Source organism: Xiphophorus couchianus, chromosome 1, assembly GCF_001444195.1.
Source record: "Xiphophorus couchianus chromosome 1, X_couchianus-1.0, whole genome shotgun sequence".
NCBI lineage: Eukaryota > Metazoa > Chordata > Actinopteri > Cyprinodontiformes > Poeciliidae > Xiphophorus > Xiphophorus couchianus.
The window spans coordinates 8473916-8494666 of record NC_040228.1 but is presented as its reverse complement, the minus strand read 5'-3'; the positions used below and the strand labels follow the sequence as shown (position 1 = coordinate 8494666).

At 38.9% G+C, this 20751-nt stretch overlaps 1 protein-coding gene across 4 annotated transcripts in view; it reads left to right on the top strand.

Moving 5' to 3' along the window:
• mtcl2 (microtubule crosslinking factor 2) overlaps positions 1-20751 on the top strand; it is a 95847-nt gene that overhangs the window by 10233 nt on the left and 64863 nt on the right. For all 4 annotated transcript variants that reach the window (XM_028012269.1, XM_028012255.1, XM_028012247.1 and 1 more), the window contains exon 4: positions 16845-16994. In XM_028012269.1, the coding sequence (XP_027868070.1) occupies positions 16845-16994 (150 nt within the window). The remainder of the gene's footprint in view (positions 1-16844; positions 16995-20751) is intronic.

Here is a 20751-nt window from a genome sequence, read left to right as displayed (position 1 = left end):
ATGTCAACGTTCAAGATTCCATTTATGTATTTTAGCTCTATCCATCCATCCATCCATTTTCTGTTCACCCTTGTCCCTAATGGGGTCGGGACATTTTAGCTCTATTCAATAGAAATTAGTATTTGCTTGTTTCATTTAATTGTATTTTTGGCAGCAATGATTTTCGAAACAAGAATTTCAGTTTTGTGTAAATATGCGTTGTTCTGCACTCGCTTCTATATAACTTGATTCATTGTGACACTGGCTCCTGCAGCTTCCTTTTTTTTTTTTTTTTTTTTACAAACTTCAACTTTGGTGGTTTTTGAAATATATTTTCAACATACAGAGTAATTTTTTCTTCACTAAAGGTTTGGATCAGATGGTTAAAAAACAAAACCAGCTGGGTTTTCCAACAAAACAGTGATTCTTTGATGGCTCCCCTCATGGGTATGGGCTTCTAGATTTGGAGTGTTGCTCAGCTATATACCGACTAGAGATAAAAGTTCTCACCCTGGGGATAATCCTTATTTCAGATTTTGAAATATGACCAGCATAATACTATCATAAGTCTGTGTGTGTGTGTGTGTGTGTGTGTCTCTGGATTGTCGCCGGATTTTGCTTCAGGCAATAAGGGCAACTTTCCTCTCATTTATTTCAGTTATGCTCACAGAAACGTAGAAATGCCTCATCAGGACTCTGAGCTAACCTCATGTTTTATCACACACACATAGAGATGAGTGGCACAGTACCTCCAGAAGTCTTTCAGAGCAGAGTCATTTCAGACAGACACAAATATGGTTAAAGCAAGCGACCTTCAGAGCATGTGCAAATAATCCACAGTCATCTCAGTCACTTCAGGAATTCCTGATAAAAGCCTTTTCAACGTAAACACTAAGTGAGAACAGGGTGGGTTAGAGCTCACCCTGGTCAGTGGTTGCTCTTTGTTAAATTTCCAACGTTCCTCCGACATTTTCAACGTCAAGGAGGACACAATGAGGTCTTTATACACTCCAAGAGCGAGAGAGTGCATGAGTGTGGGGCCGTTGTATCATTCTAAGGGGTTTCCGCCCGCTGCTGCGGTCTGTCTCTCAGCTGCTGTCTCACCATCTGGTTGTTTTTGGAAGGAGGAAGGATGGGAAGGAAAAAGACGAGGGAATATCCGGTGTTTGTGGACTAAAAGGGGAGGGGGCAAAACTCTGTCTCAGTTTGAAAATTCAAACCGGCCAATCAGGAGGAGAGGATGAAAATAGAGGGAAAATGAAAACGAGGAGTTTTTAAATTGAAATGGAAAATGGGGAACGGATATTCAAATAGAGCCAGCCTATTTTTTTAAATCGATGATAGTTCTGTTTAAATGTGTACAGAAAGCGTGACGTGAATAAAAACAACAGACAGATCCTGAAGACAAGATTTTAAGAGGTTTGTCAGGATTTTTGAAGGAAGACTCTGTTAATCGTTAATAACTTACTTGCAGTTGATAGCACCTGTCCTGTTTGCGTTGAATGATTAATTACAGAGAAACTGTCGATTATTTACACAGAAAACAAAAGTTGAAGGGTTATGTGGTACCGATGATGTTCCTGTGTAAAACACATACTAAGAATAGAATATGTAAAGCAGCTGAATAGAACCCTACTTTAATATTTGCTTAAACTATCGCTTTAAGCAAATTCTGCATCTGTTGTCTGTATTACCAAATATGAGACAGGAAACTGGAATAAAGTGTCTTCTGGGAGGGAACGCTGACCTCTCTGCATCTTTCTCTCAACACATGGTTGATTGTGGCTCCCTGGCAGCAGAGACTCAGCCCTAAACGGCCGGTCAAGTTACACCACCCTGTTCAGTGTGTGGGTGTAGAAGTGCATTAAGCCTTTGCTAATCTTCTCGTATTGTTACTCATGTTTATTCTAAAAGCTTTTTCATTTATAAAAGCTTTATCTTTCTAAAAACAGATGCTCTCTCTCTGACTTTACCGTGACTCAGCTGTCTTGGAAAAGCTCTTAATAGTAGTGAGAATATAGGATTTCATGAAATAAGCAGGTGAGCAGTGTTGATCAGTGTACCAGTTCTTAAAGTGCACTAATTCTGATTTAGAAACTAAAATATATTTCACAAATGCAAATGTCTTTTGGGGTTTTCTGTTAAGTGGAAAAGAGCCAAACTAGCCATCTGTCTAGCACACCCTGTTATCATAAAAAACATTTTTTAATCTGGAACAGAAGCTACAACAGTATGGCAATGTGTTGTGCAAAAGTCCCAACCTTTAAGAAATGTAACTCTCACTGGTGTACACTATGATCAAGGAATAAAATCAGTAGCGATGCACCAATCAGGTTCGACTGATTGTGTGTGATTGTTTTTTATTCTAAGAATGATAACGTACATAAGAGAAAGAATATCCTGCAGGTTATTTGATAGGAGTAGTAAAAACCAACAAAACATAATACAATTATAATATTATTTCCATTTATGCATTAAGACACATTTCGATAGCATTTATGAAACTATTTTTATGAAATTGTAAAATTTGAATAAGACACTCAAAGTTTGTTGATGTGTTCATTGATCTAAAATGATGGGAGTTTTCAGTTTTGATGCATTTGGTAAATGAGTAAAAAATATAATTTTTCGGTATTGAAACTGAATAGCTGAAATTTTAAAGAAAATGCTAATTTAATGGGATTGCAGGTTAAGAAGGGGGGCGGAGTCTGCAAATAGCATTACATATCTGGAACCTGGATAAAAGTTTGTGTTTGATAACGTCCTCATCCTTCCTGGAAATAATTATTTACGTTGGAGGTGCTCAGTGTTTCGCAGCTCTTAGTCCAGGTTGACCTTAAGTTGCTCCACGGTTCTCTCCTGAGCTGCTTTACAAGAGTAAGTGGCTTAACCACTGTTGCTGCTTCAGGTTCCAGATTTGATGACTCGCCAACATGCAAATGAAAACAAATTGGCAAATGCGCACATGCAAACTCTTCGCTCTTGCTGAAGTCTTTGCTCTTATTTTGTTTGTCTTCCTTTCCACTTCTGTCTATGACTTAAGTGTTGATTGCTGGATGATACAGAAAGTTTAGTGTCACATGGATGTTTTGTGACAAGGAACGAGGATCACATGCTCCAGCTTGTGTCCGTTTAGCTGTCTTGTGTGTGTCCCTTGCATGCACATGACTTGGAGATGCACTGTTTGTGTTTGTGGGTCTGTGTGTGAAATGGAAACTAGTCAGTGTGGTGTAGCACCATCACATTCTCCATGAGAACATCTAACATCATTTCCTGTCCCACTCACAAACCGCTCTCATTCCCACAGGCTGCAGACATCTGGACACACACGCACACACACACACACACACACACGCACACACACACGCCCACAAGTATAGAAGGAAATGGTTGTTGGTAGTCTAACAAAGCCAACAAAGCATTACTTCATTTAAGGGGATGATGTTATCAGAGATCTCTACTAGATCTTTTCTGCCTAAAGACAAATAGATTCTTTGAAACAAACTTCTTTTTTTTTTTTTTTACATGAAAAAGATATGTCATGTCTTTTGCTTTGCCTTATTTTCTTTTCTTAACAGAATATTAGATTAATAGACTGGTTCATTTGCCTTCATGAAAGAAAAGTATTCAGATTGTGATTCACAGTCTCCACTGTGTGCTCACATGGGGAGAGGACCAGGCCTCCTCTCCAGCATATAAAAACAGGATGGCTTTATAATGTTTTGTATAATATCTATATCTACTATAGTATACGTATATATATATATTTTTTTTTTTTTAAATGAAAAAAAAATTCCAAACAACTTTGGAAAACAATTTCAGTCGCTCAGTTCAATACTCCCGTTCCTCACTTCCGACTTCCATCAAGGCACCTCGAATGATTAAGTGTCACCATTGTAAAGGGTTAACAGCTTGGGTCTTGCAGAACTGATCTGATCGTTTCCATAGCAATGAGCAGAAGCAAGACATTCCCCCAGAACTTCAGTGAGCTCATTGTACCTATGACCTCATCTATGACATGCGGTCCTACATCAAAGAACTTCTGAGGTTATGAATGCTGGTATTTCAAGACATCAGTTCATATCCAACTAGCTCTTCGAATCGCAACACTGTGTTTTACAAGTATTTTCAGTATGGAAAAGATGTTTGTCGGCTTGTTTTTTCCCCAGAGTTTTGGAGTGGGATATGTGGTTACAACAGGGATGAGGAAGGTTTTTGACAAAGTGCTTCCTGGTAGCACTGTAGATGGAAGTAGTGTTCAGGAGGAGAGGACGTCATCTGAGTACGATCTTTTTGACGCTTTTCTTTTCGAACCTTCCAAGACTGGGGAGCAAACCTCCCCGGCTGGGGAGGTTTGCTCCCCAGCTGAGGAAGTTTGCTACTCTGGTGACGATATTTTTGATTCTCATCTGTTTGATCCATCCCCAGCTCAGAACCAAACATCCCTGGCTGGGGAATTTCAGACAGCTGAGTCTGAAAGATCAATTTCTGCCTTGAAGACGAAGACAATTGAAGACCCTACTGATGAAGACAGCGCTGTCCAGACCACTGTCACAGGGAACGATCTGGCCAATCTTCCCGAAGAGCAAACTTCTGCGGCTGCAGAAGTTTGCTGTGAAAAGGAGACAACTGAGTCTGAAAGATCAACTTCTGCCTTGAAGACGAAGACAATTGAAGACCCTACTCATGAAGACAGCGCTTTCCAGACCACTGTTGCAGGGAACGATCTGGCCAATCTTCCCGAAGAGCAAACGTCTGCGGCTGCAGAAGTTGTCCAGACCACTGTTGCAGGGAACAATCTGGCCAATCTTCCCGAACAGCAAACTTTGGGAAGATTGACGGTTGCAGATGTTTGCTGTGAAAAGGAGACTATTGAGTCTGAAAACTTTTTTGCTTTCATCAAGATGGCAACTGAAGACAGTAGCCATGAGCGTACTTCCCTGACTGGGGAAAATGTGTTGTCTCACAAAAACAAAGACAACATATGGGAGCCATTTTTGTTAATGTTTCTTAGTTTGTGTTTATTTTGCCTTCCCTGGGTTATTATGTACTATGGTGGTTTTTTCCTGTTTTTATTTGTTATATATTCTTCCTGTGGACTTGCTTATTTATTGGGATCATAAAGCCAGGTATTGAGAGCTTAACTTTACATTTAATTACACTGTTAAATTTTCTGTTTCAGTTTAAATTCAAAAATACTTTATTGATCCCAAAGAAAATTAAATGTTGTAGCTCATCAAGATTCTTCAAAGAGCCATTGAAGATGGCTGTCCACAGGAAAGATCTCTTGAAGCGGTCAGTACCATACTGAACCTGAAGAAGCCTCTGACTGAGGATGGATGCTCTTCCCTTCCAAAACAGCCTTGTGAAGAGGATGGTCAGGATTGTCCAGAATTTTCTTGATCCTATGAAGAATCCTTCTCTACATTATCATCTCCAGAGGTTCCACGGACATCCCCAGAAGAGAACAAGAACAGAACCAGCCTGGTTCTGCCAGGGATCTTTTTAGATCCTTGGCTGATGCTGCCCCAACAGATGGCGCACTCAACAACAGACTTATAGAACAGTCGTCCCCAATCCCCGGGCCGTGGGCCGGTACCGGTCCACGCGCCGCGATAGTCTGGCCAAGTCAATCAACATGTTGAAAATGCCCGATTTTAGATCGGAGCGGTCCCAACGTTCTACGTAAGTCACCACACAGCAGGATGATCGGTTACGATTATCGCAAGCCACATTCAGAACGTTCTAAGATTGACGTAAGGAAAAAATCGGGGCAAAAAAATTAAAATGGTGCCATGTGAACTAAACTAAAGCGGGCACATGCAGAAGCCTGTCTGACGGTTCACCCTCCCCGCACCCCTTCTACCGGGCGGCAGTAAAAATGCCAAGCCTTGACCGGTCCGCAGTGATAAAAAGGTTGGGGACCACTGTTATAGAAGATTTGCAGCATCTTGCTGCAAATCTTGAAGGATCTTATCTCCCTCCAGAAGCCCAGTCTGCTCTGTCCCTTCTTATAGACGCTTCACTGTTGCGTCTCCTGTCCAGACTGTTGTCCAGTTGAACACCGAAGTGTTTATATTCCTCAAACACCTAAACTTCTTCTCCCATGATGGAAACAGGGTTTGATCTGATCCTGTTCATTCTGATATCAACAATCATCTTCTTTGTTGGAAGAACATTTGAACTTGTTCATAATAATAATACCAACAATAAAAATTTGAAGTAGCAATAATACTAATCAATAACAACATTAGTATTGATATACTAATAATAATACCAATGTTTTAATATTAGTATATTAATACTAATATTTAAAATCATTGTTATTACTACTACAAATTTTTATTGTTATTGTTATTAATAATATGAATAGTAAAATAATGCTAATATTAGTATTAATATACTATCATATACAGCATATATATATATATATATATATATATATATATATATATATATATATAAATTATATATTTTTTATTTAAAACTTTTTAAATAAAATTTTTATAAAATCTTTTATAAAAAATATATATATTATATATTTAAAAATTATATTTATACATATAAATAAAATATATATATATATATTTATTTATATATATAAATTATATATATTTTTATAATTATATAAAAATATTTATAGTTATATATATTAAATATATATATATTTTTATAATTATATAAAAATATATATAATTATATATATATATGGGGCGTGCTGTGGTGGCGCAGGGTGTTAGCACGCCCCACGTTTGGAGGCCTTAGTCCTCGACGCGGACGTCGCGGGTTCGACTCCCAGTCCCGACGACCTTTGCTGCATGTCTTCCCCCCTCTCCTCACCCTCCTTCCTGTCTGCCTACTGTTGAAAAAATACGAGCCACTAGCGCCGCAAAAACTCTTCGGAGAAAAAAAATAAATAAAATAAATAAATATATATATATATATATATATATATATATATATTTGTGACTTCATTTCATATATCCGACAACATAAAAAAAAAAAAATTAAATTAAGCAATTTGAAGACTTTTAAATAACATTATACTTTCTGTTATTGTATTAACATTTTCCGTTTGGTTGCTGTTACTGAGCCAAAAGGAGTAAAAGTAAATAATATCTCAGTAATATCTCAGAGATGATTGACTATGTTTCAGGAAGTTATTTAACAGAAAACTTTCTCAGCTGTGGCTTGATGAGACGTGTCCACAGCTGGATTACCACAATGTAAAACGTTAAAACTTGATAGAAAAAAACATGCAGCCAAATAAACTTACCTTTCTAATAACGATCACAAAAATTCCAAACAGTAACAAAATGTTAATCTGTGTAAAACCAGTGAGTAGTTGGCAAGTCAGCAGCCATTTAGACTTAAATGAAATTAGAATAGACTGACATGTTACGCTTTCCTGTATGGCAAATATCTCTTAATATGTTTTATGAAAGTATTCACATCAGTTCATAATAGTTCATAGTTCAACTGTGAACAGTGAACAGTTCACTAAAGGTCTAGTTTCTAAGCAACATAAAAAAGGATCAACTGAAATTTATCCAGCAACAGCTCCGTACAATTTCTGTTTCTGGTAATTTTGCGTATGTTGTTCCGGCAGATTACCTCAAGTTCTAAACAATTTCTCATCAACTATTGTCACCTTCAATCTGGATTTTACAAAATCGTACCTTAAACAGTTTTAAAACAATCTTCGCTTCCTGATTTAACAACGTAGAGCATGGTGGAGGTGTGCTGGAGATTCCTTCAGTTTGACAACACTAGTTCACAGTTGATTCAGACTGCAGGAGAGAGAGCAAGACTTTCAGTAGGCAGAAGCAAGGCTGAAAGCATTACGTCACGGTTTCACTGATTCATTCTTTTGAGCCCTTCATCTATGTCTCTTCACAATAAATAAAACTGATTGCTATCATAAGGCGGTGAAAACAGTTTTAAAAAGCAACCTTCAAATCGTTTTGTGCTGTCAGCAGGTGCGTCTCTAACAGAGACTTTTTCATGTCGTTACTCTCTTAAAATTAAACTACTGCATTTGCGGGGACCCTAATAGTGAGTAGTTTCAGGGCTTTAATTTAAGAAGCTATACAGTAAAAAGTCCTGAGAGTATAAAAGCCAAAGGCAGTTTGAAGGTATGGGAATTTTATTTCAAAATTTAAAAAAAAAAAAAACCCTCACTTGCCATACTTGCACTGCATAATGTCCCTGAAAGTCATTAGATGAAGGAAGCAGCAACATCCATCTGAACAAGCCTGCATCCTTTCCTCATCACCACATGCTCTGCTGTGTGTGCCAAAGAGAGGCGTGGAGCTAAAACTGAACTCAGTGCAGTTGGTTTACTGAATGAGGTCAGGTAAGGGGCTCCTCATGTACGTTTTTCATCTATGCATGAACTTCACAGTGATCCCACCCCCTGCGGTTGCACCATGTGTTATAATGTATATGGTTCCAGTTACCATTCCTGTCTCATTCTTTACTTCCCTGCAGACTGCAGAGGAACAACAGCAGCTCTTGTCTGTTTATATCTGTGTGACATTAATGCTTTAAAGCATCCATTTGGTTGCTTCTTTATTACAGTCTTGGGACAATAAACATGTAATTAGAATGTTTTCAGTGCTGCCATAATCCCATAAAGTTCTAAATGGTTTAAAGTGCTAGATAAAGATGTCCAGACTAGCATGCAATTAGTGTGTTCTAAGCTTTGACTTTGTTTTCTTTTTTGGTTTTCTTAAATTGAATCTCCAAGATTGGAAAACCGGTGACATCTTATGAACCTTACCAGATGCTATTCAAGCTTTTAGCTGGAAGCGTGTGCTTTGGTCAGATGATGTCGAGATTGTTCTAACACCAACAATTTAAGGGGAGGAAAATGTGAATCAGTATGTGGAAAAAGAAGCCAATGTTCACCAATTCCAAAATTAAACATCTGTGATGACCAGCTCCCTCCACAGACCCAGATCTAATTGAAAACTTGTGAGGAGCGCTGAAGTACAGAGAGCATAAGACAGGACTCACTCGCTCTTTTTTTTGTTTTGTTTTGAGATCATGCAAAAAGGAAGGCCTTTTACACTTCCTTACGCGTCCGGAAAGTGCTTAAGGCGACACGTGAATGCATAGATATGTTGACGGAATCAAAGGATTGCTGTTGATAGTGGAGGTGAGATCACGCGTTCCACCTGCCAAACAAAGTGCCAGTGATGGTGAGAATCCATCACATTCCTATACCCTCTGCCGCCTCTCTCCCTGTTGCTCTCCGGCTCTTTCTCCCTCTCTCCGGAGACACATGATCACAGGCTGAACTGGAACAGCTGTCATGCCACAGCTCCCTCCATCTCTCTCACTCATATGCCTTTATATATAGACATGAAGCCGCCATGGGTGATGTAATATCTCCTAAGTGGGCACTTAGAGACGGTGATGCTGTGTGACTGTTTCTAAGGGTCAATCGGCATCGATGCTTATAAAGCATGCGGAGCTGAATCGGTCGTGTTGGTAGCCACCTGCGAAAATCACTCAGTCGTGGAAATTCTAACTACTTTTGTCATAACTGACAGTAATGTTTCATTTTACTTCTGTAGGCTTGTTACTATAAGTTACACTGACTGTAGAATAAAGTAAATTGTGAATTTGGGAAATTTAAAAAAAAAATCTAATTTGGCAGACTTTTTGTTTGCTGGAGATGCTTTTTATTTGTTTTATTTCATTAGGAGTGTTTACTTGCCTGGTGTACAGCAGCCGGCTTGTAATTTGTGAATAAAAAATAAATTATTACCTTCTATTTAAATGAAACTGGATATTTACATACACTTTCTAAAAAGACAAAAACTTTTTCCCTCACTGTTTAACATTCCCGTTTTTAGGACAGTTAGGACTGTCAAAAAATCTTTGTAATTACTAAGTAACTTAATAACCATAGAGACATTTTGCTACAGCTTTGTCTAGATTCAGGAAAATCACATACCTTTATTATTTGTTAGGACATTTTCTGTATTTTTTCACAAGCTTTCACAGGTTTGCTAAAAATTTGGCCCATTCCTTCAGACAGAACACATGTAACAGAGATTTCTCTTCCTTGCTCACACACATAATTTAGTAAATAGAAATAGTTTTGGTTATTCTAACTCAGGGGTCTCATACTCCAGTCCTCGAGGGCTGCAGACCTACAGTTTTTAGATGTGCCACAGGTACAAAACACTAGAATGAAATGGCTTAATTACCTCCTCCTTGTGTAGATCAGTTCTCCCAGTCTTGCTAATGACCTAATTATTCTATTCAGGTGTGGTGCAGCAGAGGCACATCTAAAAGTTGCAGGACTGCGGCCCTTGAGGACTGGAGTTTGAGACCCCTGCCTCTAACTGACCTTGACAGGAAATGTTTATCCTGATTTTACATATAGAGGTTATATATATATATATATATATATATATATATATACTGTATGTCTATATGTCTTTTATACAGTACCTGTATGTTGTAAAACAAGATGGAGTTTAGATTTAACGACCATGCTAGTTATCCAAACCAGTCGTTTTCTGTAGGTTTCTGCTGCGAGCTGATTCTGCAACCCTCTCTTACGTGCTAAACTGCAGGACTCAGCAATATAAGAGGCTGTCTATTACATCACAAAGGACCATACTTTGTAAGCATATTTTATTGCTCTTTAGGGGAAAAAAATCACTTACCTTCAATGTTGGCTAAAAGATCTGAGATACTTTTCCATTTAAGTCGAGTCATCATTTCCCAACGTGAAGCCACGATGATTTGTGACTCGGTAAAGAGCAAACTGAGCCACAGTGCTGAGCTAAATGAAAACACAAAGTGAACAATGAACAATGTCAGCTTTATGCACCACAATGAATAATTATGTTTTATTTCACTTAATAACAGAATGGCTAAGGCACAGAAAACTATCTAACACACAAAAGAATCAGTAGAAACCAAACTCGAACAACTGTAGAAAATCGCACCAACCTTAAATAACATTTCAAACTATGTTGCTCGATTGATTTTTCTGAGTGCGTTTCTCCACAGTGTTGTAGTAGAATATATTTATGTTGCGATATCCCAATAATGTCAACAAGCCTGCTGCATAGTTGGTCTGTTTCCTCTTACGTTTTTCAGAAAGTGTCAAGTTTTTGGGGGGGGGTTTGCCTTTGTTGCTGGGTAAGACAGCGGTTCCCTTTTAATATGCAGTTGACGGCCACATCCTGTAAGAAGTTAGAGCAAATTAAATATAAGTGAATAAGTAAATCCTTATAAATACATAAACAGGAACCTAGACATCTCTGCCATCTGCATATGATTTACACAGCCATATGTTACCGTACCAGCTCTGACCTAGCAGTGCATGAACTGTTTTGAGGTGCCACCTGGTATCTGTCATCAGTAGCTTCATACTCAAGACCTTTGAATCTAGACAAACAAATCAAAACTTTGAATCAGGATTTTTTTTTTTATGAGGCTTTAATTCAAACCTTAATTTTCCATTTAAATAACCAACCAACCATGATCATCAATGACTTTGTGGATGTTTTGCTTGTGGAATAAGACAGTGTGGTGATTGAGTAGTAACTTTACTGTTAATGATACGTTGGCCACCTATCTGTGTAGAACATGTATTGCCTTTCATGTAAGATTTTCTCTTCACAATTTTTATCAAGCATTTTGACAGGAATGATTATTAACAAAGAAACCTTGTGGCCGTACCAACAATGCTATATTCTTGTCAAACCTTTTACTCAAACAGTTTTCAAATAAAACTGAACAAATGTCTTCATCTGTTCTTCTTGGGAATCTTAAACCTATAATTGTACAAGAGTGCATAAAAATCAAACATGCACTGTAAAGGACACACACAGCTGCTTTTTCTCTGCAATGGTCTTCCGTTTAACAAGTCTCCTTTGTGTAGATTTTATCAGAGGGGTTTTACATGCAGCTGCTTTTGTGCACTAAGTGTATGTGCGTGCGGGTATTTGTGTGTGTGTGTGCGTAGACGCAAGAATTACAGCTGGAACAAGACTCCAGTTGTTGACCACAATCGAACGCACACAGTCACACACGCTTTCCATGAAAAATATCCTTTGTTGACTAACTGAGTGACTGCTGTAGAATCATAAACATGAGGCTGTTTGTGTACTGGTTGGGGTGTGTGTGGGGGTGTGTGTGTGTGTGTGTGCTTTGCATAGTGCTTTGGTGAAGAAGCATTAGAGAACGACTGACTTTCCTGGCTCCTTCTGTTTTTTTCCTCTTCTCTTTGCTTCCCTCTAAGTGAGCTTTAATTACACTTAAAGTGCTGTTGCTAGGTGCAATATAATGGCTTCGATGGTGTGAAATTCTTTCCTTCAACATTGAAGAACAATTAAGTATTTAGCGGCAGTGAAAGATCAACAAAGTGATGTTAAATAATAGGACACTATAGGAGAAGAGGAGCAGAACTAAAGAGAACTGGCATGAGCTCATGGTGCATTTGATTTGTAGACAGAAGTCAAAATGTCTCAGCTCCAAACCAGGACAATCAATAGAAGATGCAATAAAGTGGACATTTTGCCTTGGAAAGCCAGAGGTCTTTGATCAACTTTGAGAGTTAAAACAAATCAAATATGGCTGCCTGGTGTACCACAGTTGCCATTTTCCCTCACTTTTCTTGACAAAAACATCAGTCTTAGAGTTAAGTTAAAAATTCATTGACAAAAATGGCTGTTTTTTGACAGCTTAGGAATAAAATTAAAGTTATTATTATTGTCATAATCAGCATTATTGGTAAAGATTGTATTTACAAAGGGGTTTGTAAGAACTCAAACTTTACATAATAATATGTAATCTTAGAGGAAACAGAACAAGTGATAAATGAAACAGTAAGAAAACAAAGAAAAGGACAAAAAAGGGAATGCAGCTCGTGATGCTTATTTTGTTTCACAGCACAGTAGCTGACTACTCTGACCGTACGGTTGTTCCTTGCAGTCATAAGAGAGGCAGTCTGGGTCTTTAGCGGCTGGTTTTTGAAAATAGTGTTCTGTAGCGCTGACCTGAAGGTAGGAATCTAATCAATTTGTATCCAGAATGTGTGTGGTCTGCACAGATGTTTGCATGCATTAATATCAGTTTTTATTTAAGCAATAGTAGAGTGTTTGGAGAAAGCATCTTTAGTGCTGCATCAGTGTAACCCTTGTTGCAGGCAAAAATGTCTACTCACCTGTTAGGAACCCTTTACTTGTGTTAAGTATGAACTTTTTACGATTGCATTTTATGAGATCAAGAAGATTTATGAGATCACTATTAAATTCACTTTCTTTCTCAGCTTTGTACGGCTTTTCAAATGTCAGCAGTTTCAACATGGTGCTTGGTCTTTATGAACACCCATTACCACAGTTAAAAAGTTTGTGGCGCATTCAGTAGCTAAACAGCCAGATCTTTTCCCGAATCAGCACACCATTGTAAAGGAGCACTTTAGCAATCGCACTCGTGCATACTGTTGGGAATTTTATCTCTGTAGAGATGCACAACAACAATACATGTTTCAGATTACGTCTTCCTGGAGTAGAATGACTGCATCTGAATAATACTGGGTAATAAATTGTTTTGGCCTAAAATATATTGAAAGACTCTAATTAGAAGATAAACTAGAAAATTATAAGAAATGAACTGGAAAGTGAACAAATAAGTTAAAGAAAAGACGTTACAGCAGCGTGTTTATTTATATTTATATCTGACTTTAGAGCAGATAGCGTTATCAAAATCCCCAGTGTGCAAACACACAAAACACACACTTATAAAACAACATGAATTGGAGCATGGTGGAGCCCAGGCATGGTTTGCTTGGCTAAAATAGGAGTGGGCAGTACAAGGCCCATCATTGTGGGATTCAGCTGCAGACAGGCAACAATTCAAACAAACACACTGAGGGGCTGGCGTTATTACACACAGTTATGGCCAGGCACACAGGCAACTCTATAGAGAAAAACAAAAACAAACAAATGTAGAGATATGATGCAGATTAGTATTGACACAAAAAAAGAACAAAGTCCCCTAGATGCAATATGGATTCATCTGAGTTTCTAATTGTTAGATAGATTCAGTGACTGTAATGCGGGAACACTTGAGTTACTATTGAACCATGCCTGGATGCCTAAAACAAACTCTCCAGTCTTGTGTTACATTTTATGAGATGCATTTTGTGGTCGGGGCCTCTGGATCTGTTATATCTGAATATTGACTGAAAACTCATCTCACAAACAGACAATCAGTCAGGCCTACACTTAGTGCACTGATCATTCCCATCTCTGTTTTGTCATAGATGGTAGCTTGCAAGTGTGGTGCAGCACTCAAGGTTTGGTCTGTGTAAATGTTTAAATTTTGTTTAATAAATAGAGTTTGAGTCCTTTTATGAGCCAATGAGTGAGTTAATTAGCACACTCGTTTTCCTTTTGATTAGCTTCCAACGGGAGTCATTATAGTTTCATGCAATCAAGTCTAATACAGCGTTCAGGATTAAAAAGAAATACATTTGGTCTTGGGTATGATATTACGCTGCAACATCAGAACACCATTAAATTTGGATTGGCTGGCAGCACTGCTTGTGAGTTACTGTATTGCTCTTGCTCATGTCACCGCTCTGGCTGAAACCATCTCAACAAGCAGCTGCAAGAAAGAAACCCATGATTTCCTCACCAATAAATCTATTGGTTTTTTTTTTACCAAGTTTTGTTGTACACAAAGGTCAGCTGGTGCTGTATTTTCCATGAAATGTTGCTGCAACCTGGAGAGACACTCGTACTCCTCCAAATTACATATGGAGCTGATTGCTGTGAAAACAAACAGTTTACAGTAGTATTTTTTACAATAGACGTACTGGGTCTTATAATACTAACTTCAGAAGGATTGTAATGAGATGGGGTTTGGTTTAGTTCTGTGCCAGCTGTAAATTATCACCCAGGACGTCAGGTTCAGTGATTTGCGGAAACAACCAATCCCTTCCGATTTTCTCACTTGTCGATGATACTCCCTGAAAACAATGGCGATGTTTTCTTCTCCATAGTAGGCTGGAAGCTGACGGTGGCGGTGCAGCAACCTGCCACTAATGTAGGGTTGCTCTACGGATTGGCAGAAGTGATGTGAGAGGATTAGTGAAAAAAACAAAACAAAATATTGTCAAGTACGAAGAAGCCACTGGCATCAGAATTTCTTTCAACTCAAATAAGATTTCTCAAATTTGCCACGGCCAGTGATTGTATGACCGGTTTCTAACAGGTTTGACTAATGTGGCAGGAATGAAATGGGGGCATTTCTAGTCTTATTCTGATTTTCTAAGAAATCACTTATTTACTATGAATAGCCAAAGTAATAATTAATTCATTAGTTAATGGACTGAGGTCATTTAGTACTCCAGGCACATGTGAAAGTCATTCTCCAAAAAATAAAATAAAAATGTCCTCCTCACTTTAATATTTTGTATGTAACCAGATAATAGTGTGGCATATGAAGGTAAAATTTAGGCGGCCCTGGTATAAATGCTACAATGTCTAATTGTTCTCTTTTAGGTGGTTATATTTGGCACATTGTTCACAGTTTGCTTTCTCGCTTTAGTTTCACCCAATGCAGTTGAAAATAGAGTGGAAGCCGCTGCGATGTGATTTGTTGTTGTATTGACTGGTGCGCAGTTATCCGACCGTGGTTTGAACTGCTCAGCTTGTTATGTGACTGTTGCGGGTTTGGAGAACACGACGGCAAAAAATTAGATGGAAAGATTAGATCTGACTGAGAGCTGCGCTGCAGACATAAAGTGGTTGACTTTAGTTTCACTCTTTGACTTTACAAACTTTTAATGAAGAGCCGCCCCTGGGAGGACACAATCAGACTTTCATGAGATCAATTTATGTATGAAATATCAGAGCCCTCTTGAGTGCTCTAGGGGCAGATTAGATTTTAAAAAATTTCCTCCTCATGAACATAAATTGGAACATACGAAAAGTAAAACTGATTGACCATAACAATCAACTTCTTCCCATTTACGGAACAAACTTTTAATTTGACGTTAATTTTATTGCTGTAGTCTTTCTATTACATAAATGAGCGTAAAGCTGTAATTACAGCTAATATTTAGCAGTACATCAGTTATTTATCCATCAGTTATCGACGTGTGGTGGAGAGCGTAATCTCGTCTGCCATTAGTTTTGTTCTGGACACGGCTCTGAAACCTCTGGAGGTGATTGTATTAGAAGGGATTCTTCATAAAATATAAGAAAAACATAATGAACAAGCCTGAGCGTCATCTTCACTAGACAACAGAGTGTCTTCAGTCAGAGGCTTTTCCAGAACCGCTGTAAGACTGACTGTTACAGGAAGTCTGTAATGCCTTATGCATCTACACTGGCTCATTCAAGAAATTTCTATGAGCTGCAGCAATGCCTAATTTTCCTTTGAGATTAATAAAGTATTTTTGACTTGAAGTGAATTGACAAAAATCCCTGAATTGGCTCTGATGACAGATTAACTGGTCAAATAATGGCTTGTGAATTAAATGCCCCAAAACTACATATTGCTATTTTGTGCTGTAAACCAGTTAATGCTGTTTGTTTTCTTAATAAAACTAGGAAGTTAACTGGCAAATACTTTACTTGCTGGAAACCTCTATTTAAGAGTATGTTGTGTTTGTTTTTTTATGTTTCCATGAATGATCAGCGATTTTGCTTGTAATGGTTTTTGAGAGTAATTATTAAAACAGATTATTTTGCCTAAAGGATATGTCTTTTTTTTTTTTACTCTAAAGTAAGGTAGAATGTATTATTTTTCTATTCCTTCAGATTTTAAGCAGTTTTTTTACTCACTAGCCAGCTATAACTTTTTCTCATTCCGCTTTTCTTCAGGTGGCGAAGGATGTCTCCATCCGAATCCACAGCCAGCTGGACAGTTTGGAGAAGAAGAGGAGTCGGCTGGAGCAGGAGAACGAAGAGCTCCGAGTCCGGCTGCAGGACCTGGAGGTCGCCAAACAAGTCCTGCAGCAGGAGCTGGACAAGGTCAGATTAAAAAGTTTCCACGGGCTCAGATCAAAAACTGCTGTTTTCTTTTCTGTGTCCCCGTTTATATTCATGCAGGCGATCTGATGCTCCACCAAGTGTTTTGATAAAGACCAGATTTTAGAGCTGCTGAGCTATTTATAGGACATTTCCTGTTAAGATGCAGCATACGACTACAGTTCAACGTCCATTTGAGATCTGATCTTAACATTTTATTTAAACACTCACAGCTCAGGACGATCCTGATTTATGCTCCCGTTCACTTAGGTCTCTGAAAACTCTGTTTGTTGTGCTTATTTTGTCTCAGAGCCTCAGGGGATTCTGTCTCTGATCTCATCTTGTGCTCATTTCATCTCTGCCTCTCTGGCATCGCTCGGGGGAATTTTTTACTTAACCAAGTGTGTTCAGGAAAACACTGCATTGAAAACTAAAGTGGTAACTTGGATGTCGAAGCAAGCCAAAGTGAAGACGAACAAAACCCAATTAATGTCATGCTCCGCTTGATAGGATTTATTCTGCTAGACTTCCTGCTTTTGTTTCCGGAAGACAATTTGTCACCATGTTCTTTTTCTCATCCTTTTTTTCTGCTCAGTGTCCCTTTCCCACAATCTATACTGGCTTGATGGCCCTTGCTGAGGCCCCTGATGTGGGTCAGAATTGGATGGTTGGGTTTCTGGCAGCTGATCTGGGTTTGGCTGCTTTTATCTGGGTGAACTGTGTGTTCCCACAATACATTCATAAAGTTTCTTCTTTTGTATGGATGCAGGGCAGCCGAGAGGGATGTACAACACACACACGCCTTCATTTGATATTTTAGGGATCTCCCAATAACAATTTTGACTATATTTTCATTGCAGGCATTTTCACCCCCTCAGCCTTACTGCATTGATCACTTATTAGCAAAGTTTTGTGTCTTCTATTGATTATGGAAAGAAGCCATATGTGCTTTGCCCAAATTCTAAGCTAATTCAGCAGCATTTTTCAGTGTGGATCCAGTTAACAGTGTACCGACAAAGCTTCCAGAAACGGGGCTCCTTCCGTTTCATAAAACCAGTACTTTTTCTTTGAACGTTGTAAAATATTATTAATTTGCCTTTCGGGTGCTTTCGATTTACTTCTCTCAAGACAACTTGCTGATACTCTGGATCGGATCTCTATTCTTTGACTTTGATGGCCGAGTTTCTATTTGGATTTTCACGAACAGGTATAAACCAGTTGTCATGGTTTAATCTTTGTGTTTAAAAGCCTTTAGTTTGTGCAGAATAAAGCTGTTTGAGATATTTTATGAGAGCGTACACATTTAAATCCCTAACCAATGCAATGCAACATTGCATTGCATTACGTCCTCACTGTAGTACTTATCTAAAGCTGTCCATGGACATTAAGCAGCTTCATCAAAGCCAGTGTGCTCTAGTTATTTTCGTCTTGTCGTGTCTTTTTGTTGACTAACTAAATGACTGATTTGCTTAAGTGTTTTCTGGCTCTCAGCTCACCGTGTGTGACTAGGCCATTTCATTCCACACGTCGGTTTATTGTCTGTTGAGCAAACGTCCAAAATCCCTTCCAAGCAGGAGGCTCTCACCCTCCTTACCCTGACAATGATGATTCAGAGTTTTTGTTCACGCTCATCTGCAGTGGAAATTCTCACTCATCCGTTTTTCACCATTTGGACACACAGTGCAGATACCATGCTCTGCAAAAAGCATTCTACTGCTCCACATTTCTTCTCATCGGAAACCTCAAATGTCAATGCACTTTGTTGGGACTTCATGTGATAGAGCAACATGGGTGTCGCCTAACTGAATCAGAAGAAAAAATATACATAGTTCAAAGTGTCTCATGCATTTGTTCTGAGATTTTTTGATCAAATGTTTGTTTTTTTCAAAAGAAATTTGTGAATAGCTTAGACATATTACAGTAGATGGAGAGTATCTCTGTTCAAGCCCTGCTACTCATACTCAATTTTATTTCTACATGGACATTGACTGGGTCATTCTAACATAACATTTTGATGAAATCCAAACCCTCCATTGAAGCCGTGGCTGTATGTTTAGGGTGGTTGTTTTCTGGAAGGTGAATCTACGCTCCAGTCTGAAGTCTCAAACAGGTTTTTTTTCCTGTAGTGTCGTGTTTTAGCTCCACCCATGTTCCTGTGAACTTTGAGCAGGGTCCATGTCCCTGTTGAAGAAAAGTTTCCCCATACTGCCATCTTGTTTTACTGTGGAGATGGTACTTGTGCAGGCTGAGGCATAACACACACGGTCTTTTGCATGAAGGTTTACTTTTTAATTCTTCTTCCACATGTTTGTCATGTCCCAAAACCACAAACAGAACTTCTTCTCTGATTAATGATCCTGTCCAGTTTGGTTCAGTTTAAGCCACCGATGGTTGGTGGGTTTGTTCCTCCGTGCTCTTTCCATTTTCAGGTGATGACCTAAACAGAGCTCTTTCCCAATAACTTTCTCCCAGACCTCTGAGACCTTTCACAGAAAAACTGGAATTAGGTTTGTGGTTGTAATGAGGCAAAAGGTGAAACATTTCAAAGGGTGTGAACACTTTGCATGGCACAATGCAGGAACTATGACTAATTAAGGCGAGACAACAGAGATATGTTTTGGAAATAAAGAGAGATGAAGTAGATACACAGAGATGATTGTAATAAGGATAAGCAGACCGGTTCTGACCCACGTAAACACAAGTACCTTGTAAACACTCAGACAATGGCGGTCCTAAACTTCACAGTGGTAAGACTGGCTGTTGAATTATTGACTATGTGGCAGACGCAGCCCACAGTCTGCACTGATATCGATATTCTTTAAGAAGCAGAGGCGCACGCAGCGCTGGAGCTGCACCTCTATGCTACTGCTGTAGGCTGCGAATATTATACTTTGAACCAGAGAGACAGTAAAAAAAAAAAAAAGAAGAAGTCTGTCTGCAGATTTTGATGAATTAGCTCTGAGAAGGGGTCCACATGAAGTGGATTCCTCTGCCGGGCTGGACTGCGATTGGAACAGCTTCTGCTGCATCTTTCATGAGGATCAGTTTAGATTGTTGGAGGATTTGAGTCGCATGATGCAAACAGGATTTCAGGCTTCATGGAGATCCATCAAACATGTCATGTTTATTTCAACATATTTTGGTCCAAAATGTGCCAGACTCAAAACATTGTGCCTGTAGCTGCATATGTAATGAAAGGAAGTCTAAGTGCTTTGTTTCACATTTGAATTTCAGTGCTGCACATTAGCTTCACACTGTCTCAAACCATCACATACCATTTCTGAACACTGACCTTTAATTCACATACCTTGTAAAACATACATTACCTATAATGAATTCAATTAAGCTGACATTGTTCGCTGCTCCTCATTTTCTTTGCCCCTGTTTTCCTTTCCTCCCATCACTCACCCACAGCTCCCCTCCTGTGTTCTTTTAATTTATTTCTCCCCATTTATTATCACCTCCCATTCTCTCTCCCGCTCCTCCTCCTCCCATCTCTCCCACAGAAACGTACAGGAATGCTGATGCAAGAGTTTTATTTTCTCCCTCCCTTTTCTCCCTTAAAATCCTTTCCTTGTTCGTCTCCTCCTCCAGCCGGACTTCACCTTCAATACTTCTGTCACACCAAGGCTGCCACTCACTCATTCCCCTCTCTCTCTCTCTTGTTTTCTCGTTCATCCACTCTTCCTGCTCCCAAACCACTGATCCATTCAGCTGCGGGTGACCTTTGGAGGTGGGAAGGTTGCGCTTGATGATGGGA